Genomic DNA, 27,261 nt, shown 5'->3' on the forward strand with positions numbered 1-27,261 from the left:
GCTCTAAATCCTCCATGCCCAAGACCTCCATTGGCACTTGGCCAAGAAGCAGATCCCACCAGCCTCAAGTGCGGTGAGGATTATCCTAATGAATGGGCCAAGAGCCAGGCCAAGTTGGCCAGACAAGCAAGAGAAGCAGTGAGGAAATTCAACAAAGATTCTGCTGCTGCTGCTGCCACTGCTGAGGCCTCTGCAAGAAAGCCAAAGAAGCCTGCTCACAAGCCAAGTGCTTCTCCCTCAATGCCCTCACGGCCAAGTTCCTCAGCTATGCCCTCACGGCAAGATTCCTTAAAGCCCTCACGGTAAATTCCTCACGCTGCTCCTGCTCCTTCAAAATCCTTAGCTCCTCCGCTCAAGTCCTCAACTGCTCCGACAAAATCCTCAGCACCTGCGCATCTCGCCACGTGCCAAAGGATGAAGGGCATTTCTATTGCCTCAGGAGCATCTACTAGTTCCTCGGCACCACTGCATTCTTCAACTAGTCCCACTCTATTGAAGACCAAGGCAACTGCTGGAAGAGGCTCTCGACCAAGTCCTTGGAAGAAGCAAGTCGCCTTCCAAGTGCCGTCTGATGAAGACGAAGCTGATGATGAGGAACTTGCCGAAATCATCAGAGACATGCAAGTTAGGGCCGCTAGAGCCAAGGGCACAAGTGTGCCTCTGCTTTTGGATCCAAAGTTGATCCTTGAGTACATTGACCTATGGCAGAAGGACCCAAATACTCCTATGCCTGATTTCAAGCTGACTCCTGGCCAAAGTCATATGTTGACTCACTTCATACAAGAAGAGAAATGGAAGTTTGAGAAGGCCAGGCAGATCAAGAAGGCGCAGTACAAAAAGGAGCGTTTCCTGAAGAAGAACGTTGTCTCTATGACAACTGAAGAACTTGTCACAATTCAATCAGAGATCAAGAAACTCAATGATGAATTTGACGCATACCACGCTGACTGGCTTGGAGCCAAAGTCAGGTTCGTAAAGTTGACTGAAAAATTCACTTCAATTGTTGCAGCCCCAACGCAACATGAAATTCCTCAGACTGAAGCATCTGCTCAGCCGACTGAAGAAAATGACAGCACCGCTGATGACAATCACGCTGTTGAAGAAAATGCTAATTCCAGGGCTGATGACTGCATACCAGCCGCTGAACAAATTGCCAGGGCATCCACTAGTAGTGCGCCTGAAGAAAATGAAGCCACTGACAAGCTCATTTGCAAACCCAATTGATGTTGTTCCTATCTCAACCATGCCATCAAAGGACCTTGTTCCTTTTGATGAAGAATATGTGATTCCAAGTGAATCCAATGAAGAGAATCCCTCTGCTGCTTTGTCAGAGCAGATGGATGAAGAAATTGAAGTGGATGCAATCCCTTCAAAACCAGTTGTCTCCTCGCCTATGCCTCATTTTACCGCTGAAGAGGCCGGCGTTGAAGAAATGGAAGATGAAGATGTGGACATTGGATGTACCACACCCGTGCTAAGTGATGACTTTTGGGAAAGTCAGCACCCCAACTCTCCACTCTTCACACCATTGCAACAAATTCCTCAGTCCCCAGTAACTATTGTACAAATGGGATCTGATGAACCACATGCCACACTGTCTGTCCATGAAGAAATTCCAGCCACTAGTGCTGAAGATCATGTAAATGAAAAATTGAAGTCCCAGGCTGCCACTGAAGAAGCACCTGAAATTCCTCAGCCTGTGGAACCTGAGGTCGAGATCCCGGAGGTTGTGATGCAATTGACTGACACTCCTCACCCTAAGCCAAAGGATCCATTCTCAAAGAAGCAGAAATTCAAGGCTGATGATTTCTTCGGCGAGCACGTGTTCTTCACTGACTACAACCCATATGATTCTGCTTGTCTTAGAAGGAAGCGCTTATGGACTGCCAGCCAGGCCAACTTCTATTCTTCACTGCTTTTCAACAAGGATAAAATCTTCTACCATGAGCAGATTCCTCATGTGGACATGGAATCACTGCCTTGTTTCACTCATGTGCTTAGTGTGCTTCATGACGCAGGCCTCCTCAACTTTTGCACTTACATTGTTGATTGGAATGAAGAGCTCATTCTTCAGTTCTACGCTACACTGCATATCACAGGTGATCCTGAAGATATCAACACTTGGGTCTTGGACTGGATGACCGATAATACTCACTATAAGGCACCGGCCTCTGAATTGCTTCACGCCCTGCCCATCACTCCACCCAGTGAAGGAGCTCGCTGCCTGTACCAAGAACCTGAACTCACTGCTCATTACATACAAGTGTTAATGAAGCATCTGAAGCCCGGTCAAGCCCTAAGGACCAAATTCCTCGTAAAGGATTTACTCTATGTGCCCAAAACCGTCTATCGCATTCTGACGAGGACCATGAGTCCCATCAAAGGCCACGACTCATCTGATGAGGAAATAGTTGGCATCATGAAGAATCTGCTATTCAACATCATTCATAGCATTCCTATCAACTATCACGATTTCTTCATGAGGAATCTGGCAAATGCTGCACTTTCTCCATTTGAGCTAAAGCCTTATGCACCGTGGATTATGAGATTCCTTAGGAGAAGGTCTTCACTCAAGTTCAAGGCTGATTTTCAGAATCGCCTTAGCTACTTGCCCCCGATTGAAGTCCTCAAGCGGACTTTTACTTCAACGGATGAAAAAAGCAAGGCTCCTGCTGTCATTGATGAAGGTATTCGTCCATTAGATGGTCAGTTTCGCAAAGCTGCATCTTATTCCACCAATGATGACTCTGTCACTCATGATTCTGGTGCCCATGCCTCCAAGCCAAATCCTCAAGCCACTGCTCCTCGTGTGATGACTAACCGTGAGCTTCTGCTTAGTCTTCACCAGAAGGTGGATCGAAACCATAAATGGGTTAAGCGTTAGTTTGGTTCATTTCTTCACAACATGACCGCTACATACAATGCAGTGAAGAAAAACCACTACTACCTCCATGAGGTTTTCGGTCGCACCTGGGCTATTCTGTCTCATGTCTATAGTGAAGAAGATCTGAAGAAAATGGGTCTCAAGGAAGATTTTGACTGGTCTGCACCTCCACCGAAGAAATTCAAGAAGGTCAAGGTCCCTTCCTTGGTGGCCAGCTCTTATTCTTCATCGTGCGACACCGATGAGCATGAAGACTTGGACGACACTGCGGCAGGCCCTACATCAACAAACGACCCCAACAACGCCGGCGCTCCTTCATCAACTTGATAATCTTCAGGGGTGTTAGTCCTCATTTTCGATCCTTTTGGTCATTTGATGACAAAGGGGGAGAAATTTGAGTTAGTCTTCAAGCTGGTCTATCTTATATGGGCATTTTTTTGCTAAGTTACAACTCTCGTTCTTCTGAAACTTTATTGGATCGAGTTGTAAACTTAAACCCAATGGTGCTCTGATACTTTTGATGCGTTTTACTGCATGCTTATTCCTCATATATGTTAATGCATGCATGCTGAATTACTTAGTCACCATATTTCATCATGCATTTCAAATTCTTCATATTATGTCAAAAGCGTGTATGAATTACAAGATATAGGGGGAGATCTCCATGATTCTATTCTTCAAAGTGTGCAATGCTTCAAAAGCAAATTCCTCACTATGCACATCTTCAGGGGGATTTATTCTATATCTTGCAATCAAATTCCTCAATATCAGTATTTACAATTCATATGTTTATCCTCGTTGAAAACTTAACGTATATTGTCATCAATCACCGAAAAGGGGGAGATTGTAAGTGCATCTAGTGCCCCTTAGTGATTTTTGTGTATTGAAGACTTATAGGTTAAGGGACTAATGTGTTTATGAGTGTACACATGTCTATAAGACTATGAGGAGTTTGATATTTACAGAGAAAGTCGACCCCTAAAAATGAAGTTCTTTGACTAAAGACTTTGGATTTCTGAAGACTTTCTGAAGACTTTGAAAGTGAAGAAGTTGGTGTGACCTTGAAGACTTGGTATTCACTCGAGGAACATGAAGCGTGAATACTTTTGTTTTCGTAGTTTCATTTTCTCTTTCTTGGGTCATAGGAAACACCGTACTATTAAAGGGGGTCGAGGAAATACTAAGGAAAAATTTCCATGTGATGCTCAACTCAAAATCCTACACCTACCAATCCCTTCGAGTGAAGCTATTGAAAATCTCATACAGTTCATTCATATTCTTCAGTGACAGAGATGAAGTTCTTCTGGTCTCTGAGGAATTTGTTCTGACTGAGGAGTTAGGAATTCGCTAGTGCGGGTTGCCTACATAGTGAGGAACATGATAGCCCTGAGGAATTTTATACTCAAATTTCTGACCGTTGTTTTGCCTTGTGCCAGCTGTCCCAAAATATCTACCCACCTAACGGTCATATCATTGAAGGGCATTTATGTCTTATCATGTCGGGCTGCTCCCTAGGCTATAAATAGCCGCCCCCTACAACCACTAGCTGGTTGGATGCTCCGAGAGAAACTGACACTTGTCATTTGAGAGCATCCCATCCTCCGAGGATTTTGAGTGAAAATCATCAAGTGAGGAAACCCAAACCCAAACACCTACAAACCCAAAGTGATTGAGCATCACTAAAGAGATTGGTCTTGCGTGGATCCGACGCTTGTTACCTTTGAAGACTGTGCATCTTCCAGACGGTTAGGCGTCATGGTCTAGAGCATCCAAGAGGAATTATGGATCGCCGAGTGACCAAATTTGTGAAGGTTCGGAAGTCACCAGAAGACTTACCACGAGTGATTGGGTGAGGTCTGTGTGACCTTAGCTCAAGGGGAATACGGTGAGGACTAAGTGTTCTGAACTACGTGTTCAGGACTGGGTGTCCGGGACTGTGTGTCCTCAGGTTTAAATACCTAGCCGCCCTAACCAAACATACAATTGTCACAGCAGTTGGAACTATTCTACCAAATCATTGTCTTCACCAAGCTACGTGGTTCCATTTCCTCAACCCTTCCATTTCCTCATTTATGTGTTGAGTGCTTGTTCATATCTGTTTGAAGACTTTGGCTGAACGCTTTCCGTACTATGTGCTTGTCTTCATTTCATCATGATTACCATTGTCGGTGTCAAAACCGGTGGATCTCGGGTAGGGGGTCCCGAACTGTGCGTCTAGGCCGGATGGTAACAGGAGCAGGGGACACGATGTTTTACCCAGGTTTGGGCCCTCTTGATGGAGGTAAAACCCTACGTCCTGCTTGATTAATATTGATGATATGGGTAGTACAAGAGTAGATCTACCACGAGATCAGAGAGGCTAAACCCTAGAATCTAGCATATGGTATGATTTTATGTTATGGTTGTTGTCCTACGGACTAAAACCCTTCGGTTTATATAGACACCGGAGAGGGTTAGGGTTACACAAGGTCGGTTACAAAGGAGGAGATATACATATCCGTACTGCCTAGCTTGCCTTCCATGCCAAGTAGAGTCCCATCCGGACACGAGACAAAGTCTTCAATCTTGTATCTTCACAGTCTAACAGTCCAGCCAATGGAGATAGTCTGGCTGTCCGGAGACCCACTGTCCAGGAAAGTGGATGGTCTCCTCCGTCACGGAGGGAGACATCAAGAAACTGAGGAGAGTCGGATACCTGCCCGACGACATCGCGCACCGGCTCCCAGATGAGGGGCAGCTCATACCCCCCCCCCAGGCCCCATGAGAGGGTAGTATTCCTCACCCATTTCCTCCGTGGACTGGGGTTCCCTCTCCATCCCTTCGTCCGGGGGCTCATGTTTTATTATGGCCTGGATTTCCACGATCTGGCCCCGAACTTCATCCTCAACATCTCGGCGTTTATCGTCGTGTGCGAGGCCTTCCTCCGCATCAAGCCCCACTTCGGCTTATGGCTGAAGACCTTCAATGTCAAGCCGAAGGTGGTGGGCGGCCGCCAGGCGGAGTGCGGAGGCGCCATGGTGGGCAAAATTCCCAACATAACATGGCTCGAGGGCTCCTTTGTGGAAACCATAAAGGGGTGGCAATCGGGGTGGTTCTATATCACCGAGCCGCGCGACCCCGCATGGGTAGCGGCCCCCGAGTTCCGATCTGGCATCCCCATGCGGCTCACCTCCTGGAAAGAGAAGGGTATGTCCTGGGGTAATTCGAAAGAGCTGACCGGACTCCAAACATGTATTCAAAACATGGTGGACAAGAAGCTCAAGCTGGTCAACATAGTCCAAGTTATGCTCATCCGCTGGATACTCCCGTGCCAACAACGGGAGTTCAACTTGTGGGAGTTCAGTCCGGCGCAGCACCGAACTCTGAACAGGCTCTTCGACACGACTCATGAAGATGCCTGGAGGGTGCTGTTCAAATGTGCCGAGGTCCCTCCCCCTAGTACCGAGGATCGCAGATTCAGCGCGAAGCGCCAAGCCAGTGCGGTAAGCTGTTTTACCTTTCACAGGATACTTATTTTTTATATAGATTGGCTCTATGCGGGATCTAAACTCCCGTACCTTTGACAGGACTGGCAGAAGATGGTCGGACAGATCGACTGTCTGGCTCCTTTGCCCGAAGGCCCGCAGACGCTCTTCTGGCGAAGATGCTGACTCCGGCCCCTTATAAGGTGCCGGAGAAGACCAAGAAGGCCAAGGGAACCCGAAAGAGTTCCCGAGGCCAGGCGTCGTCGGACTCACCGTCCGATGACTCTGCGGCGCACTCTTCCCCTGAAGACGAGGAAGAGGAAGAAGAAGATGCTCCCCCATCGACTAGGGGAGACAAGAAAAGGAAGGCAGCCCCAACCGGGGAGGCCGGAGGGTCCAAGAAGGGAAGGACTCTCCTTCCGGAAAGTTCCACCGCCGCCGATGAAGGCGAAGGTGAGTGGTTGCCCAGGGTCAAGCCCCCGGGGAGATTGTAAGTATTCAGATACCAGAGTAACTCCTAGGATTCCTTTGTCGCACTGCTTTCCGAAACGCCGAACGCAATTATGCAGGCCGCCACGAGCCAGTATCGATGTATCATCGGACGGCTCCTTGGGCTTGTCGGACATGGATAGTGATCCAGTCCCGACCGCCACCTCCCCTCATCCTGCCGACGACGCCGAGGTGTTGTCTCAAGAGGCACCGGATCGAGGGGAGACAGTCCTGGAGGCGCCTCAAGGCGACCTCCCGGACTGCGGGAGCCGTGGGGACGGGGCCCCCGAGAGCTCTGAGTTCGGCCCTCAGCCGAACACCGTGCCGGACCCTCCAGCGGTTCCGGGCTCGGGCAGGCGCCCTCCTTCTAAGAGGGGCAAGACGCCTGTGCCGGTGACCTCTGTCCATCCAGAGGCATCAGACAATCTGCTGGAAGCGCTTCGCAGCGCTTCCATCGACGAGGAGCACCACACTATCATCAGTGAGGTGATCCAGAAGGTTCAGTCCGCCAAGAGCGTATTGACTGAAGCCTGTGCTAGCCTTCTAACAGGCTTTGAGGTAAGTGTTTTAAAATGTAGTAGAAATATTACCGCATAGACAGTAGCCCCTGATGCTTTGTTCGGTGTTCACAAAGAAAAGCCGAACAAAGGATCAAATAATATCGCAGGAGTCTAATATAAGTATGTCAATATGCATATGCAGGCTTCGCTCCTGGCGTCCGCCGCGCTAACTGTGGAGGTCGCCGTACTGGAGCAGGACCTCGAGGGGTCCAAGAAAGAGCTCGGCCTTGCCAAGAGGCAGCTCGAGGAGAACAAGGGTAAGTAATACCCTGTCTATAGATATGTATATATAAAAAGGGACGCGATTGCAAAATGATAGGATCATTATATGTTTGCCAGGGGCCACGACCGAGGTGGCGACCCTGAAGCAAGCGCTGGCCAAGGCCGAAGATACAGCGGCCAAGGAGCGCACCGAGCGAGAGAAGCACGAGGCTCGGGTGGGCGAGGTGCAGCAAGAGCTCCAGGCTCTTGTGGCGAAGCACAAGGCGTTGGAGCTTGACTCCAAGACGCGGGAGTCTGAGCTTGCCGTAGCCCTCGAGAGTGTAAAAAGTGCCAAGGTCGAAGCCCAAAAGGCCCTCCATGAGATCGACGCGATGAAGAAGATAGCGGCGGGTAAGGCTTTCTATATGCAAAGCAAGCATGTAAAAGTAAATTACTGATTACTTACCCGGATCCGGAGCTCTTCAGGAGCATTCACAGATTTTCTCCGCAGTGTGTCCGATGCCGCACAATTTTACCAGGCCGAGGACGGAACCTCGACGGAGAAGCTGTTCTGGTCTCAGTATGCTGAGGCCGAACATCCGGTGCCAATGAGCGACCAGCTGAAGCAGATGGACGAGCTACATAAGGCGGCCGATCAGGCCATGAAGAGCTTTATAGTCCGGTTGTGGCCTGGCGACGCCCTTCCGAACAGCTTCTTCGGCCTGGTGAGGCGGCTCATGGATGCCTGCCCGCGGCTGGAGGTCGTCAAGCGATCTGTCTGCATTGAAGGTGCATGCCGGGCTTTCGCCCGTGTGAAATTGCAGTGGGTCAAGCTAGACGCTGTGAAGCTAATCAAGGAGGGGCCGCCAGAGGGCAAGGAGCACCGCCACTCCAAGATGTACTACGAGGGTGTTCTGCCGGGCGCCCGTCTCATCGCGGACGAGTGTTCGAAAGATGTAATATTTGAATGAGACTTGCTCGTTTTATCCTGTATGTATGAAAACTTTTTTCATATGTGCTATGCAACGCTTGTTGGAATTTAAAATATTACCTTTTGTTTGGCTGTTTATCCAATCTGAGAGATGGCTAGTCCTCGGATTCTGCCCCCATGCCACGAGTGCTGGGGTGTTCGGGATAAACCTGAGCACTCTTGTTCCCATGTTTGGGTCCTTCGAGGGAGGTGCTCAGCACAACGAACAAGGCAACTGGACTAATAATGCTTTATCACTCTCACTTAGACATAGAATTCTATAATTTTAAATTTCGGCGAAGCCCCTGGTATTCGGAAGGCCGAATTCGGGGCGCGATACACGCCTGTAAGCCGGACAGGGCCGACCCTTCGCCCTAAGCAGCATAAGTCTTTAGGGACTCGAAAAAACTCGCCGAACAGCGACCAGTCTCTCGCCTTATCATGACAGTCAATTTTAGCTTTCTCTACCGAGGTGCTCAGCCCGGCAGAACCGGGGCACAATCATAGTAGTTCTCCTAGCGCTACCTTAGCCGATAGAGCGGAACGTAAGGTACCAAAACATAGGAGCCGGGCAAACCCAACATTTTACCAAAGAATGATTCGGAGCTGATGCATATAATGCTATAAGTTCGGGTTCCGCACTTGTGAAAGTGTTCGGACTTCTCACACCACATTGTGGGGTATGTAAGCCCCTGGTGTATTGGCCGTACGAGAGTGTACGGTTGCAAGACTATATATAACAAGAATGCAATAATAGTCGTAATGTCATGCATTGTTTATTGAAAAATTGCGTTAAAGCAGAGTGATACAGATAGTGCAATAAGCAAATAGTAGGACTATGTCCCTTCCAAGGGCAAGCTGAGGAATGATATGAAATCGAATATTTCGCTCATTACTGTAATCAACCTGGGAATTCCGTGGTATGACGTAGTTGTTTGCCTCCTTGGTTGCTGCATCATGTGTTCGGCAATAGTGATGCCGGACAGTGTTTCCAGAGATTAAGGTCCTGAAAGAAAAACAAAAAGAACCAAACGAGAAGCCCCTAGTGCGGTTTAGGCCGCGTTTTGGGGCGTGCCGCAGTTGTGCCCCCCTCCCCTCCTGTGCCCATGGTGTTTTTAATGCGTAATTATGTACGCGCGGCACGAATATCGCCGTTGGGCTGGGATTGGGTTGGCCGCCGTATTGCTACGCGAGCTCAGATCGCGCCAGGCGGTCTATTTGCCGATTACACCGAGCGCGCTTGAAGGTGTCCGGGCTTTGAAGCGCCGAACTGGTTGATTGCCTTGAGAGGCTGCTTGGCGCTTCTGCTGCGAGGGCCGCGGTGTGCTCCTCTGTTCGGAGAGAGCGCTCTGTGTTTCCATTGACTGTAATAACTCCGCGAGGTCCTGGCATCTTGAGCTTGAGGTATGCATAATGCGGTACCACATTGAATCTAGCGAATGCGGTTAGCCCGAGCAGCGCGTGATAACCACTGCGGAACGGGACTATATCGAAGATTAACTCTTCGCTTCGGAAATTATCCGGGGATCCGAAGACCACTTCCAGTGTAATTGAGCCTGTGCAATGGGCCTCTACACCTGGAATGACGCCCTTAAAGGTCGTTTCCGTGGGTTTGATCCTTGAGGGGTCTATACCCATTTTGTGCGTTGTGTCCTGATAAAGCAGGTTCAGGCTGCTGCCGCCGTCCATAAGGACTCGAGTGAGGTGAAATCTGTTGATGATTGGGTCTAGGACCAGTGTGGCGAATCCGCCATGACAGATACTAGTGGGGAGGTCCCTGCGATCGAAGGTGATCGGACAGGAGGACCAAGGGTTGAACTTTGGGGCGACTGGCTCCAACACATATATGTCCCTGAGCGCACGCTTCCGCTCCCTCTTGGGGATGTGGGTTGCGTATATCATGTTCACCATCTGCACTTGCGGGGGGAACCTCTTCTGTCCTCCAATGTGCAGCTGCCGGGGCTCCTCCTCGTCATCGCTATGCGGCCCCTTGTCCTTGTTTTCGGCAATTAACTTGTCGGCCTGCTTGAACACCCAACAATCCTTGTTGGTGTGATTGGCTGGCTTGTCTGGGGTGCCGTGTATTTGACACGAGCGATCGAGTATACGGTCCAAGCTGGACGGACCCGGTGTACTTTGTTTGAATGGCTTTTTCCGCTGACCGGGTTTAGAGCCTTTGAATCCGGCGTTGACTGCCGTATCCTCAGTATTTTCGCTGTTAATGCGGCGCTTATGCTTGTTGCTACGTGACCTGCTATTGCTGTCCTTGGTATCTGAGGTACCATGGTTCTTTGATATGCTATTACTGCGAGTTAGCCAGCTGTCTTCTCCCGCACAAAAGCGGGTCATGAGCGTCGTGAGAGCTGCCATAGATTTCGGCTCTTCCTGACCAAGGTGCCGGGCTAGCCACTCGTCTCGGATGTTATGCTTGAAAGCCGCTAAGGCCTCCGCATCCGGACAGTCGACGATTTGATTTTTCTTTGTAAGGAACCGAGTCAAGAATTGCCTGGCCGACTCTTCTGGCTGATGAATTATGTGGCTTAAATCATTGGCGTCTGGTGGTCGCACATAAGTGCCCTGAAAATTGTCAAGGAATGCGGCTTCCAGATCTTCCCAACAGCTAATGGAGTCCGCTGGCAAGCTGTTAAGCCAATGCTGCGCTGGTCCTTTGAGCTTTAGTGGGAGGTATTTGATGGCGTGTAAGTCATCGCCGCGGGCCATGTGGATGTGGAGGAGGAATTCCTCAATCCATACTGCGGGATCTGTTGTGCCATCGTATGATTCAATATTTACAGGTTTGAAACCTTCTGGGAATTGATGTTCCATTACTTCGTCTGTGAAGCATAAGGGGTGTGCGGCGCCTCTGTATTGGGCTATATCGCGACGCAGCTCAAATGGGTCTTGCCCGCTGTGTTTGGCCCAATCGAATTTGCTTTTACTGTATCCGGCGTGACGTTTCTCGTCTCGCAGAGTGGTGCGCCCTCGTGATCTGTAGGTCGATCTTGAATGCTTTGCCTTGTCCTCCAATATGTCTTGCAGGTCTGGCGCATCTCCCCATGCCTTTTTATTTGAATGGCGTTGGAGTGGAGGCTGAGCTTTTGGCTGGAATGCCTCTCTATCGCGGCCACGAGGTGGCCAATCAGCCGTATCATACGCTTCTTCCTCCAGTCGGGGTAGTAACCTGCGCCTTGGGTAACTCTTGGAGGGACGCTCGAGTTTATATTCCTCGGCCGCGAGGACTTTAGTCCATTTGTCAGCTAGCAGATCTTGATCAGCTTGAAGCTGCTGCTACTTTTTCTTCAGGCTATTTGCCGTGGCCATAAGTCGGCGCTTGAAGCGCTCTTGTTCGACGGGATCCTCTGGTACGACGAATTCATCGTCGCTGAGGCTTGCCTCGTCTTTGGAGGGGGGCATGTGATTGTCATCCTCCTCCTCTCCATCTGCCGCTATCTCAGGAGAGCTGGCTCCTCCATCCTCCTGCTCTAAATCTTGCTGGAGGGGTTTGTTGTTTTCTTCGGCACTATCCGGAGTGTTATTATCTCCTGTGCCGGTATCACCACTTTTGGTTTGGTGGCACTTAGAGCGGTGCCGCTGACGTCGGTGTTTGGGTTGCTTCTTGGAGGGGTCATCCTCTGCTATCCCGTCGCCATTGCCTTCTTTGGGTGTATCCACCATGTATATGTCATATGACGAGGTGGCTTTCCAGTGCCCTATAGGTGCTGGTTCATGTTCGTCTCCTACATCATCGTCCATACCATTGATGTCTTCGGAGTCGAAGTCGAGCATGTCGGTTAAATCATCGACAGTGGCTACTACGTGGGTGGTGGGTGGGCGTCGAATTTCTTCATCGTCCGCATCCCAATCCTGTTGGCCATAATTCGGCCAGGGCTCTCCTGACAAAGAGAGAGAGACCTTAGTGAATTCAGAACGTCGCCGAAGGGCGAGTGCTAAAAGATATCCGCGGCGCCCAATCAGATTCGATTGGCAGGGGTGCGGATGGTTCGGAGTCAGAAGAAGAGTCCGGCACCTTGGAGTCACGGGCTGCATAGAGGATTATGCTGGTGTTTGGCTCGATCGTTGTCGAGACTGTAGCCCCTGAGGCGGTGTCTAGCCACCCGTCCTCGATTGGTGCAGTTGGCTCTGAGCTAAGGGTCGGAGCTGATGCGGGCGCGGCCTCTGGGGTACTGCTCGGCGGCAGAGCTAGGTCATACCCATGGCGACAGTGCGGCGCGCCCGGCTGTGGCTCGAATCCGTCGAAGATCAAGTCTCCGCGGATGTCGGCCGTGTAGTTCAAACTTCCAAATCTGACCTGATGGCCAGGGGCGTAGCTTTCAATCTGCTCCAGATGGCCAAGCGAATTAGCCCGCAGTGCAAAGCCGCCGAATACGAAGATTTGTCCGGGGAGAAAAGTCTCACCCTGGACCGCATCGCTATCGATGATAGTAGGAGCCATCAAGCCTAACGGCGACGACACAGAGGAACTCTCAATGAAAGCACCAATGTCGGTGTCAAAATCGGCGGATCTCGGGTAGGGGGTCCCGAACTATGCGTCTAGGCCGAATGGTAACAGGAGGCAGGGGACACGATGTTTTACCCAGGTTCGGGCCCTCTTGATGGAGGTAAAACCCTACGTCCTGCTTGATTAATATTGATGATATGGGTAGTACAAGAGTAGATCTACCACGAGATCAGAGAGGCTAAACCCTAGAAGCTAGCCTGTGGTATGATTGTATGTTATGGTTGTTGTCCTACGGACTAAAATCCTTCGGTTTTTATAGACACCGGAGAGGGTTAGGGTTACACAAGGTCGGTTACAAAGGAGGAGATATCCATATCTGTACTTCCTAGCTTGCCTTCCACGCCAAGTAGAGTCCCATCCGGACACGAGACGAAGTCTTCAATCTTGTATCTTCACAGTCTAACAGTCCGGCCAATGGAGATAGTCCGGCTGTCCGGAGACCCCCTAATCCAGGACTCCCTCAACCATGCTTGTGTTCTGTTATGTTTACTTCTGAGTACTTATTCCGCTGTAAGTAGTTCTTCGTTAAGGAATTTCCTCACCCTGAAATTCCTCAATGAAGAATTCCTAAAAATCGCCTATTCACCCCCGTCTAGTCGATATAACGCACTTTCAAATAGAGATAGTTATTTCCCTAAGTTAAGAACCAAGGTTATCAATCCAGTAGGAGAACCACACAAAACCTCATTAGCAGCACCTGCACACACAAAAACAAATACTTGCACCCAACGCAAACTAGGGGGTTGTCAATCCCCTCGGCGGTTATTTGCAAGGATCAAATCTCATAGTGGTAGGTAAATAGATAAATTGTAAAAAAAGTGCACCAAAGTATTTTTATGTTTTTATATATGATAAAAGTAGACCAGGGGCCATAGTTTTCACTAGAGGCTCCTCTCTTCAGCACAAAGCATATGTTGGGTGAACAAATTACTATTGTGCAACTGATAGAAAAACGCATAGTTATGATGATATTCAAGGCAATGATCATGTATATAGGCATCATGTCTGAGACAAGTGGACAGACTCCTGCATGCATCTACTACTATTACTCCACCCATCGACCGCTATCCAGCATGCATCTAGGGTATTAAGTTAACGAAAATAGAGTAACACCTTATGCAAGATGACATGATGTAGACAAAGTAAACCCAAGAAATATGAATAAACCCCATCTTATGGCAACAATACAAATATGTATCATGTCCCTTTCTGTTAGTGGGATTGAGCACCGCAAGATTGAACCCATCACAAAGCACCTTTCCCGTTGCAAGAAAAATCATTACCTAACCAAACTAAACGGATGGATCAGAGAGAAATACAATTCTATAATAATCATGCATAAAAGAATTCAAAAAAGATTCAATTAACATTCATGAGCAATCTGATCATAAACCCACAATTCATTGGATCCCAACAAGCACACCGCAAAAGAAAATTACATGGAATAGAACTCCAAGAACATCGACGGAAACATTATATTGAACATCAAAGAGAGAGACGAAGCCATCTAGCTACTAGCTATGGACCCGTAGGTCAGTGGTGAACTACTCATGCATCATCGGAAGGCAGCAAGGATGATGTAGAAGCCCTCCGTGATCGATCCCCCCTCTGGAAGAGTACCGAAAAAAGCCTCCAGATGGGATCGTGGAAGAACAGAAATTTGCGGCGGCGAAAAAAGTGTTTGGGGTGGCTCCGATTTTGGAGAATTTATAGAGGTGGAATTAGGACAGACGGATCCACGTGAGGCCCATAAGGTAATAGGGTGCGCCTGCCCCTTGGGCATGCCCTGTTGCCTTGCCGTCTACTCGCTTCCCATCTGGTCTCCTCCCGAAGCTTCTCGGGTCTCTTTTATCGAGAAAAAAATCATCAACAAGTTTTGTAGCATTTGGACTCCGTTTGATATTGATTTACTGGAAAACCAAAAACAAGTAGAAAACAACAACTGGCACTTGGCACTGGGTTAATAGGTTGGTCCCAGAAATTGATATAAAATAGAACAAAATGTTATATAAAATATCCAAGATTGATACTATAATAGAATGGAACAATAAAAAATTACAGATACGCTGGAGACGTATTAGTGGGTCCCCTCTGGCCCATCTTCTGGCTCGTGGCTTCATATTTCCTGAAAATAATTCAGTATAATCCCCTCTGCATTTGGAGCTCCGAAAAATTGCTTTTTCTCCTGTTGTATTTTTTGTCCAGATTTCCAGTTGTCCGGCATTTTTCCTCTCCGTGTTTACCTTGCATTTGATAGAAAAGATATTAGAATTTCACCATAATGTGAAATATATCATTGAAATAGGATAAACTATAGTGGAAAATAGTGAGGCAAAATGGATGTCTCGTGGTCCTTTTAGAAAAAATTGTTGATGTCTGCTAATTTTGAAGTTTAATCTGTCAGGCTGTCACATATCTCAAGACCCATGGCCTTGCACCAATGACGAGGATAACGGGGTTCACATGCATATGTTGCACAAATCCGCGTCATCGGCCATGGTCATGGTCACCGTCCTCCTCTGCCAAGTTGCATCCACTGCCAATGCCACCGTCCACCTCCGCCTCTTGCCTAGCACCCCTGCTCCCCGGTGCACCGATCCTCCTCCCTCTGACCGATCTATCAACGACTACAGTCAGCTATGTTGCCTCGCCGACGACTGTGTTTGATGCCCTCCCACCGTTAGTACCTACCATATTACCACTAGCACCCCCTGCCATGGACCACCACATCGATGAGGGAATCCTAAAGCGTTGGGTTGTCAGAGACAACACCAATGGCCACAAGGCTAAGTTCCCTCCAGCCACCGGTCGCTAGAGCAGTGCCTCAGCCACAAGGAGCGGTTGCGACCGGTAGTTAGAGACTGTGCCAACAAGCATGCGGTCGACATTCCTCGGGCTGCCGATCGATGGAGCGGTATCTCTCCCCCTCCGACGCCTCCCATGGTGAGTAGCGATGTGCGGCTTGCACACCCCCAGAAAGATGCAACATTCATGCCGCCGCCTCATTCAAATCATGCAGCCGGAAAAGCGCGTGCGCGCGCGCGCGAGAGAGAGAGAGAGAGAGAGGGGGGGAGGGAGGGAGGGAGGGACGGGGAGAGAGAGAAAGAGAGAGGGAGGGAGAGGGAGACAGAGAAGTGTGTGGGATGTGGCTAGGTTTTCACATGGAGGTTATGTGTTGCGTGTTGTTAGGGCATCTCCAGTTGCGCCCCCAACAGGCCCTCCCCAGGCGATTTTGCCGCGCCGGCGCCAAAAAAACGGCCCAGTCGCGCCCCAAGAAACCCGTTTTTCGCCGGCTCGGGCCAAAACTGGTGCCGGCGGACCCAGGCCGAACCCGGCGCCCTGGGGGGCGCTTGGGGAGCCGGCACAAGCGAAAAAGGCGCGTGGGCCCGCCCTGGCGGCGACCCGAGGGCCTTTTCCCGCCGCTTCTTGACGCTTTTCCCTCGCATCTCCTCCGCTCGCTCGCCTTCCTCCTGCCATTCCCTCCCTTTCTCCCGCCAAACCCCCTCCAGCTCGCCTTCCAGTCGCCGCCATGCCGCCGAAGAAGTACGCCATGCCGCGCGCGGCGGCAACCACGACTGGCACCGTGGCCCAGCCGAAGCAGAGGAAGCCGAGGGCGCCGCCATCGAAGCCACCGGGCATGTCGAACGCCGAGTGGAGAGTGGAAGTTCAGCGACGCGACGCAGTCACCACCGACCGGCGGAATAGGGCCATTGCCAAGAAGGCCCGCGACAACGCGGCGCGTGCGGCGGCGTCTTCCTCATAGGTCGACCACGCGGGGATGATGAATCCACCCGTCATCAGCCACGCCCAGTATGCGCCCTGGGGACAGCAAGGCGTCGGATCTCCATGGGGATCGTCGTCGCCCGGCTACGCCGACGGCGACGCGCACGGGGGTTCAACCCAAACGTGACCTTCCCCCATGGCCACCCCGCGACGCGCACACCCTCGCCCGCCTTCGTCGGCGTGCAGTACCCTCCATACAACTACTCGCCACCCGCCGCCTACCCAACCACACCGACGCCCCATCTCCGCCGTGGGCCGCTGCCCTTCTCGCACCTCGGCGACACGGATGACACAGGAGCCGACATGGACGACATCATCGCGACATGATCGACCGCGGCCGCCGCGTCTCCCGGGTTCGCTACTCAGGACGAGGTAGTGGATCTCAGTGGCGACATGGAGGCCGAGCTCGGCTACGTCTACAGCGAGGACGCGCACGAAGCGCAGGATCCCAAGGAGGAGGACGAGGACGAGGAGCCAGCTCCTGATCCGACGAAGGGGCGCCAGAAGAAGAAGCGGGCGGTTAGGACAGGCGAAGCGCGCATCAAGTGGACATCCAAGGAGGAGGAATGCCTCGCTGAAGCATGGAAAGTCGTCTGCCTCGACCCGACCACCGGCACGAGCCAGAGCTTCGAGACGTACTGGGACCGCATCAAGGCCGAGTTCGACGAGCGGAAGCTCGTCGACCCGTATTTCAAAGGCGTCTACATGCAGCGCGGCTCCAAGGCAATGGCGAACCATTGGGGGCGTATCCAGTTGGCGTGCAACAAATGGCATGGAATCGTCGAGGAGGTCGCGGCTCGCCCGGAGAGCGGCGCCGGCGTTGAGGATCAGGTATGCACGCCGTTCGCCCGCATCTCTTCGTCGTCAACGCCCGCCGCCTGCCAACTGTTTGTTCCTCTGTGCAGCTGCTGCGTATGTTCACCATGTATCGGCGCGACAACCAAGACGCCGACTTCAAGCACCTCCACGTCTACAAGCGCATTGACAAGTGCGAGAAGTGGACGGAAGTCCGACGTACCCTCGACAAGGCCAAGGAGACATACAAGCCGGACGCGACGACTCCGGGCGCGTCAGAGGGGCGGCCGGACGGCCACAAATTGGCAAAGAAGGGGAAAAACGCCGACGCGGCAACCACGCGAGTGCAGGAGTCCATCGAGCATTGCCTCGCCGATGCCCAGGCCCGGGCCGTCCTACGTGAAGAGAAGACCGAGGCGCGGTGGTCGTCGCTGATGAAGAACAACGCCATCAAGCTCGACCTGCTCCGGACGAACGTCGCCGCGAAGAAGAGGAACACCGACATGGCTTTTCTGATGGGCGGGGCGGACATGCTCCAGAGCAACGATGAGCAGCTCAGGGCGTGGTACATGGCGGAGCGCGGCCTCATCCTGAACCAGATGCAGACGGCAACGCCGACGACGCAAGCTCCCGCGCCCACGACCACACGGACGCCAAGCCCGAACGACGCCTCTACATCGCCGCCCAGCAGTGCCGAAGCCGCGCCGACACAGCCCAGCACCGAAGTAGCTCCGACACCGTCGAGCCCGCGCACGCCGACTCCGCCAACGCCTGGAACCGACCCCGCCGAGTGAATCATTGCGCATGCGAACTTGCGACGTGCGGCGCTCTGTTTTTTGTAACGCCAGACTACGTCCGACCGCCGGATTTGTGACGTCTTTTGAGAGCGGGAACGACCAAGTTTAAATTTTCCGCATCCTGAGACCGGCGCTTGGGGGCTTGACTGGGAGCTAGGTCGCCCCCAGAGACCGAACTAGCGCCGGCATGCTTCCAGGCCGCTCTATTTAGGCGCCCTGGGGGGCCGAACGGCTGGAGATGCCCTTACTTGCGTGTGGCTGGTACCGGTTGGCCAGACCAAATTCGAATATGGGCCCAAACTTTCGGCGGTAGGCTCATTTTCCGGTAGCTAGCGAAAAGGCTGGAAACCGGTTGTTTCTAAATTTTTCGACCCGCTTGTCCGGGTTCTGTCTACGGCTTCTCCTTTATAGTATTATATGTATTGGTTTTGTTTTATTATTCATAAATCGGGATGAAAGTATGTTATGAAGTCTAGAGGTTCGTGGTGTTGATGTTGAGGAGGTACATAGTTCAATTCTTCGGATTACGCACCGGAATGTTTAGATATGGGACTCTTCTGGCGTAGAACGGGACCAGTAATGTTGAATGCTAAATGCTAATTCCGGTGTGGAGCTGGCCGGGTACTTCTTACCACCAATTTGGTTGTCGACTAAAGTACGTACTCCCTTCGGGTAGGTGTATAAGTCATCTTAAACTATGCATCACGACCAAGGCGAAGGAAAAATGAGAAAACTTAATGTTTATTTGCTAATTAATAGCATTGCATGCAATGAATTGATCACTACAAGTTGTGTTTGGTAGTCTCAAGTCATTGAAAGCATACATAATGAGGACGAAGAGAGTACTAATTTTCCTCTCTTTTTACAGTGTTGTTGAAAATTCTCTCCCAGGATGCTGACTCTCTCACTTCCAAAGCCGCCACCTAATTAACGTGTGTTATTGCCCTCTCGGTTTAAAGCCGCCACCTAATCAATGTTGGCCTATTTTATGTCTTAGCTTGGCATGATTCGGTAGTCACTAGACTAGGCGGGAAAGAAATTCTGCATATACTCCGTATATAGTACTAGTCCGAATGGTAGATGGTTTTACCGTGAATATGGGGGGTACACAAGGACTTGATCAAATGAAACTTGTTTGAATTAACAGGCCAGAATCAGAGCTCAAAGAGAGAAGTCAGTAAGTACGGCGTAGTAGCAATGCAGACCGACTGACCGAGGACTTGACAATCAATGAGACGAGGCTGCTATTTGCGCGAACAAAAGTCATCGCCCACAATGGACATGGCACTGCATGCGTGCATGGCCACCTTGGGTTATATATACGTGGATACACCCCTGTCCAGATGCACGCAGAGCAGCTTCGGCAACAAAAAATCCTTGTTCAGCTGCACTATTCGAAGGCCAAACAGCCATGGCCGATCTCCTGTACCAATCCTTCCTACTCTTCGGCGTCGCCGTGGTGCTACTCCGGGTCCTTAAACTCTCTCTCCAGCCGAAGGTGAGGAACCCGCCGGGCCCATGGAAGCTGCCTGTCATCGGCAGCATGCACCACCTCTTGAACGTGCTCCCGCACCGCGCCCTGAGAGACCTGGCCGGCGTACACGGCCCGCTCATGATGCTCCAGCTCGGGGGAACCCCTCTCGTCGTCGTGTCGTCAAGGGAGATGGCTCGCGAGGTGCTCAGGACGCACGACGCCAACTTCGCCACCCGCCCCAGGCTCCTCGCTGGTGAGGCCCTGATGTACGGCTGTTCCGACATCCTTTTCTCACCGTCCGGCACCTACTGGCGCAAGCTCCGGCAGCTCTGCGCCGCCGAGATACTGAGCCCGAGCCGTGTCCGTTCCTTCAGGAACATTAGGGAACAAGAGGTACGTCGGCATTCTCCAAATACTTCGTTCAACCAAATGAACTAAAGTTTTAAAAATGAAGTGAATCCTGAACTTTTGGTTTAGTTAAACTAAAGATGGTCGGAGAGTACACTCAAGGTTCCAAGTTTGCATGCCTACCAAATAATAACTCCCAATTTCGAACAATGCTGATTTTCTTTTGCTGGTATATATATATACTCCGTTCCATAACTTTTGTCCTAGTTTTAGTTCAAATTAGAAATAAGTCACGCACAAAAAAAAATAGAGAATAAGTCTACACATTGTACATGTACAGGTGAGAAGTCACGTAGAAAACATTCATGCCACGGGGCCATCAACGCCGGTGGACGTCACCATGACTTTCTTCAACCTAACGATCAGCATCGTCTCCCGCGCATCCTTCGGGAACAAGCATAGAAACGCCCAAGAGTTCCTATCGGTGATAAAATCCGGGGTCGCACTAGCCGGCGGCTTCAAGATCCCCGATCTCTTCCCGACATGGCGGTCCGTGCTGGCCAAGGCGACCGGAATGCACCGTACCTTAGAGGATTTGCACAGGACGTTGGACTCCACCTTGGAGGGGGTCATAGAAGAGAGGGAAGGCGTCCGGAAGGACAGGGTCAAATCCGGTGCATCGGCCTCGGACGTCGAGGAGAACCTGGTGGATGTTCTCATTGGACTGCAAGAGAAAGGTGGCATCGGGTTTCACCTTTGTAGAAGGACAAGTTATGGGCTGTGCAATCTCGATGTATTGATCGGTGCACCAAGGACGTATATATAAGTACAGAGGTGGGCCACAACCTCAACTATACAAAGGAGACATGAGGTGGGCCCTACACACAAATATACACGTACACAATATACTCACCCCCCCCCCCCCTGCGCAGTCGAAGCGGCGCCAGCGACGCAAAGACTGGAACGGAACTCCTCGAAGGTAGAAGTCGGCAGTCCCTTCGTCATCACATCGGCGAACTGTTGTGCAGTCGGCACATGGAGAACCCGAATACGTCCAAGAGCCACCTGCTCACGCACAAAGTGAATGTCCAGCTCAATGTGTTTAGTCCGGCGATGATGAACGGGGTTGGCGGAGAGGTACACCGCAGAAACGTTGTCGTAGTAGACAACCGTAGCCTGGGAGACGTCGTGATGCAGCTCCTGAAGTAACTGTCGTAGCCAGGTGCACTCGGCAACAGCGTTGGCCACAGCTCGGTACTCAGCCTCCGCGCTGGAGCGCGAAACCGTGGGTTGCCGCTTGGACAACCACGAGACGAGTGAAGGACCGAGGTAGATGCAGTAGCCAGAGGTGGACCGACGAGTATCGTGGCAGCCAGCCCAGTTTGCATCGGAGTAGGCCACCATCTCCAGAGAAGTAGACGCCGTGAGTGTCAATCCGAGGGTCATCGTGCCACGGATGTAACGAAGGATCCGCTTCACGAGAGTCCAATGGGAGTCACGAGGGGCGTGCATGTGGAGACACACCTGCTGAACAGCATACTCAAGATCCGGTCTGGTGAGAGTCAAATACTGAAGAGCACCGACGATAGACCGGTAGAAAGGAGCATCCGATGCAGGCAAGCCCTCAAGAGCAGAGACCTTGGCCTTCGTGTCAACAGGAGTAGCAACAGGGTGACAGTTGAGCATGCCAGCACGCTCAAGAAGCTCATGTGCATACTTCTGCTAATGAAGAAAGAAACCATCCGGGCGCCGAACAACCTCAATGCCAAGGAAATAATGTAGAGCACCCAAGTCCTTAATGGCAAACTTGTCACGCAGCCGGAGAGTAATCTGCTGAAGAAGAGCTGAGGAGGCCGTCAGGATGATGTCATCGACGTAAAGAAGCAAGTATGCAGTCGTGTCACCGTGGAGATAGACAAATAGTGAGGCGTCCGAGCGAGTAACGCTGAAGCCCAGTGTCTGAAGAAACCCGGCGATCCGCTGGTACCAGGCGCGGGGTGCTTGCTTGAGCCCGTAAAGAGAGCGGGACAACAGACACACATGGCCAGGAAGTGAGGCGTCGACGAAACCAGTGGGTTGCTCACAATACACCTGCTCCTCAAGATGGCCGTGGAGAAAGGCGTTGGAGACATCCATCTGGTGAACGGGCCAGCCGCGGGAGACGGCGAGCTGGAGGACGGTGCGGATCGTGCCCGGTTTTACAACCGGGGCAAACGTCTAAGTGAAGTCCACTCCAGCGCGCTGGCGGAAACCACGGACCACCCAGCAAGCCTTGTAGCGCTCGAGAGTACCATCCGAGCGGGTCTTATGGCGAAAGACCCACTTGCCGGTGATGGCGTTGGCGCGAGGAGGCCAGGGAACCAGTGTCCAAGTGCGGTTCCGTTGAAGAACGTCGAACTCCTCCTGCATCGCCGCAAGCCAGTGAGGATCAAGGAGGGCGGCGCGAGCGGACGCGGGAAGAGGTGACGGCTCCGCAGTGGAGGCTGCGAGGACATACTCGTCGCTCGAGTACCGGAGGCTCGGACGATGAACGCCGGTACGAGCCCGTGTAACTGGGCCAGGCGGCACCGTCGGAGCCACCGGCGAGACGGCTGGCGAGGCGGCCGGCGTCGGGGCCGGCGAGGCGGCCGGCGTCGGAGCCGGCGAGGAGGCCGGCGTCAGGACCGGCGAGGTGGCCGGCAAGGAGGCCGGCGTCAAGGCGGCTGAAGAGGCGGCCGAGCCAGCAGCACCCGACCCCGCGGCGCCCGAGTCGGGGGCGGCGGGTGAAGGAGGGGCGCCAGCCGCGCCGGCAGGGTCGGCCGAGGAGGCCGAGGGGCGGGCGCCGGCGTGAGGGCGCGAGGACCGCCAAAGCTCGGAGGCAGTCCACGGGCCGAACGAGACCGTCCACCTGACGAAGTCGACGATGAGCCGCCGGTGGCCGGCGGTGACGAGGCGACAAGAGGTACCTGCTGCTGAAACGGAAACACCATCTCATCAAAGTAAATGTGTCGGGAGGTGAAAACACGATGGGAGATGGGATCATAGCAGTGGTAGCCCTTAGTGTTAGGTGGGTAGCCGAGAAAGATGCAGGCGACGGAGCGGGGTGCAAGCTTATGAGGCGCAGTAGCGGCCATGCTAGGGTAGCAAAGGCAGCCGAAGATGCGAAGCCCATCATAAGAGGGGGATGCACCAAAGAGAAGATGATGAGGTGTAAAGTTCCCGCGAGTACGACATGGGCGGATGTTGATGAGGAGAGAAGCGGTGGCGAGAGCGTCAGGCCAAAAGCGCGGAGGCACGTTGGCATGAAAGAGAAGAGTCCTAACGCAGTCATTGAGAGTGCGAAGGATGCGCTTAGCGCGACCGTTCTGCTGCGAGGTGTACGGGCAAGTGAGACGAAAAATCGTGCCATGTGTGGTGAGAAGATTACGAACAGTGAGGTTGTCAAACTCCTTCCCGTTGTCTGTCTGCAACGCGAGAATGGGACGACCAAACTGCGTGAGAACATAGGAGTAGAAGGCGGCGAGTGTGGATATAACATCCGACTTGCGGCGCAACGGGAAGGTCCACACATAATGCGAAAAATCATCAAGTATGACAAGGTAATAAAGAAAGCCCGTATTACTGGTAACAGGAGAGGTCCAAACATCACTATGAATTAACTCAAACGGGTACGATGCAACAAAATATGAAGCCCTAAACGGAAGACGAGCATGTTTGCCGAGGCGACATGCATGACACGAGTGATCCTCGTTCTTATTACACATGAAAGAAAAACTCCGAAGTATGTGGCGAAGGGTGGCAGGATTAGGATGACCCAAGCGAGCATGCCAAAGATCCACACCGGTGGCGAGAGCAACAGGGGCGGCGGAAGTGGTGGAGGTGGCGGAGTGAACTGGGTAGTGCTCGTCGGGGCTATCACATCGGTGGAGCACCATCCGCGTGCGAGCGTCCTTAACAAAAAAACCATATTCGTCAAATTCAACGGTAACCGGATTTTCACGTGCAAGAGAACAAACAGAAACAAGATTTTTAATAAGTTTAGGAGAAACTAGAATATTAGACATGGATATTGGAGTGGAGTTAGACGGAAAATATGCATGACCAATATGGGTGATAGGAAGAGAAGAGCCATCACCGATGGTGATGCGGTTGGAAGTGTGGATAGGATGGGCGATGTGGAGGTTACCGGGGTACGCCGCCATGTGAGCGGTGGCGCCGCTGTCCATGTACCAGTCGCCGCCACCGGTGTAGCCGGACTGAGAAGGAGTGTTGTGGAGAGCCGCCAGAAGAGCCGGGTCCCATGGTGCCGGCGGCAGAGGCGGCGCGGCCGTCAAGGGCAGCAGCGGCAGCCCACCTGGCTGCGGCTGCTGGCCGTAGGGCGCCGCGTAGGGCTGCGACGCGGCGTAGAACGCCTGGTGTGGCTGTGGCCGGGCGCCGAGAAGTCCCGGGGCAGGGGCCCGAGGAACCGGCATGGAGTAGGCGTGCACAAGTAGGTCCATGGGTTCTGGCCGGCGTACCACGGGGCCGGCTGATAAGCCTGCTGCGATGGGCGGGGTGCTCCTCCCTGAGCGCTGGCGCCCCCCTGCTTGTGGCCACCACGACGGTCGCTGCGACGAGCCTCCTGTTGGCCGTCGGCTGGGGCGGCGCGAAGGGGGCGGCCGGGGCGGGCGGGAAGCCTGGCGGGAAGGTGGGCGCCGCCGGTTGTGGCGGCGTCGGGCGTGGCGGTAGCGGGGCTGGACCCCCGCGGGTGCCGGTGACGAGGGTGGTGTGGGTCGCGCGAGTTCGCGCCACCCGCATCCGGCGCTCCTCCAACTTGAGGTACGCAACCACCTTAGCGAAGGTAGGCTCCGGGATGAGGGTGAGGTTGGAGGCGGCGTTCCTGAAATCCTTGTTGAGGCCGCCGGAGAGGGTGCTGATGAGGAGCTCGTCGCCGATCTTTTCCCCGAGATCATGGAGCTCATCGGCGAGCTTCTTGAGGCGCATGCAAAAATCATCGATGGATCAGTCAAGTTGCTGGCACCCGTAGAACTCACCGTAGAGCAGGACCTTGCGCTGCAGCCGTTTGTCGGTGAAGAGGCCGTTGAGCTTGGTCCAGACGCATGGGCGTCGTCCTCATCGTCCACCACAGTGTGGAAGAGGTCGCTGGAGATGGTGAGGTAGTACCAAGGGATGATGGTGGCGTCGAGGATCATCCACTCCTCGTCGTTGATCATGAGCACCGAGTCCACGGTGCCGTCCACGTGGCCGTGCAGGAGGTACTCACGGAACACAAGCGAAAAATACCGCTTCCAGGCGGAGTAGGACGCGGTGGTGTGATCAAGCTTGACCGGAACACGCTCATGGATTTTGAGGTGGCGGACGAGAGTGACATCGGGACCGGCGAACGGGTTAGAGACGGTATACGAGGAGGAGCTCATGGCGAGGGTTAGGGTTTGGGACTCGGCGCGGGCTAGAGTTAGGTTTTGAGAAGTATGTAGGAGGCGGCAGCAGTGGCAGGTGACGCAGCTGTGGGACGGCGATGCGGTGTGCGGGCGACGTGGCTGGGAGGTGATGCAGCGTGCGGGGCGATTGACACGGGTTAGCGTGCGGGGCGGCGCGGGTTAGCGAGCGGGGCTGGCAGCTGGCGGGTTTAGGCGAGCGGGGCCGGCGCGGGTTAGCGAGCAGGGCTGGCGGGTTAGGCGAGCGGGGCTGGGTTAGCGATCGCGCGGGGCTGCGGGGCGGAAGCTAGCACAGGCGGCGGTGGCGCGGGGTGGTAGGGAGAGGGCGCAGCGGCGGCAGGTGCGGTGGTGGGTTGCGACAGCGGCGGCGCGTGGAGGCGCGGTGGCGGCGGCTACCCTAGGGTTAGGCCGAAAAGGCTGATACCATGTAGAAGGACAAGTTATGGGTTGTGCAATCTCGATGTATTGATCGGTGCACCAGGCACATATATATAAGTACAGAGGTGGGCCACAACCTCAATTATACAAAGGAAATAGGAGGTGAGCCCTACACACAAATATACACGTACATAATATACTCAACAACCTTAACACAAACAGCATCAAGGGCGTCATACTTGACATGTTCGTGGCTGGAACCGGCACGTTGGCGTCATCGCTGGATTGGGGTATGTCTGAGCTCATGCGGAATCCGAGGGTGATGGACAAGTTGCAGCGTGAGATCCGAGAGGCGTTCTGTGGCAGGGCGACCATCAGTGAAGGCGACATCGAGGCCAGCGAGCTCCCATACCTGAAGCTTTTCATCAAGGAGAACCTCCGGCTACACCCGCCAGCGCCACTCCTGGTGCCCCGGGAGTGCGTCGAGGCGTGTGAGGTCGACGGATACCTGATTCCCGCGGGTTCACGCCTTGTCGTAAATGCATCGGCTATTGGGAGAGATCCAAGGTATTGGGAGGACGCTCAAGAATTCAAGCCCGAGCAGTTTGAGGACAGTTCCGTCGATTTCACAGGGAGCAACTACGAGTTTCGGCAGTTCGGGGCCAGACAGAGGATGTGTCCGGGCATATCCTATGGGCTCCCAGTCTTGCAAATGGCGCTTGTACAACTCTGCTACCACTTCAACTGGTCCCTGCCTGAGGGCGTCACCGAGGTGGACATGACGGAGAGGGGTGGCCTTGGTCTGCGCCGCAAGTTGCCTCTCCGGCTCTGTGCCAAGTCATTTGTCCCCGAGTCAGTGTATGAAATATAAGTAGCTAGTAGCTAGCTAACTAAGTTATTTGGCATCCATGTGCTACTTTCCAACACAACTTTTTGTGTTGTGTATGATGATTTTATGGATAAATAAAGTGTCAGATTTTTCTGTAAAGAGTTACTATTGTTATGCCAAACCTGTTGGAATTTTGCGGTACTCTTGATGTTACAATTGAAAAGTTTATGAAATAAAGTGTCAGATTTGTCTGCTTAGACCTGATGGTACGATTAAAAAGTACAAGGCATGGCCTGTGGCTAAGGGTTATACCCAGAAAGAAGGTGAAGACTTCTTTGATACTTATTCACCCA

The 27,261-nt window shown here is 52.7% G+C and overlaps 1 protein-coding gene and 1 pseudogene across 1 annotated transcript; one reads left to right on the top strand and one right to left on the bottom strand.

Moving 5' to 3' along the window:
* Positions 1–17,840: 17,840 nt before the first annotated feature.
* On the bottom strand, positions 17,841–18,464 carry LOC147976099 (uncharacterized). Its single transcript, XM_087519725.1, has one exon. It carries the CDS (start codon positions 18,462–18,464, stop codon positions 17,841–17,843), a length of 624 nt encoding a protein of 207 aa, XP_087375851.1.
* Positions 18,465–19,837: 1,373 nt separating this feature from the next.
* On the top strand, positions 19,838–26,950 carry LOC125531995 (premnaspirodiene oxygenase pseudogene; annotated as a pseudogene).
* Positions 26,951–27,261: the final 311 nt, after the last annotated feature.

The sequence above is a fragment of the Triticum urartu genome, chromosome 4A (assembly GCF_056163025.1).
Source record: "Triticum urartu cultivar PI428250 chromosome 4A, HENAU_Tu73, whole genome shotgun sequence".
NCBI classification, from domain to species: Eukaryota; Viridiplantae; Streptophyta; class Magnoliopsida; order Poales; family Poaceae; genus Triticum; species Triticum urartu.

Coding starts and splice junctions, on each gene's coding strand:
- LOC147976099 (XM_087519725.1), bottom strand. CDS start 18,464: ATGATTCACTCGGCGGGGTCGGTTCCAGGCGTTGGCGGAGTCGGCGTG.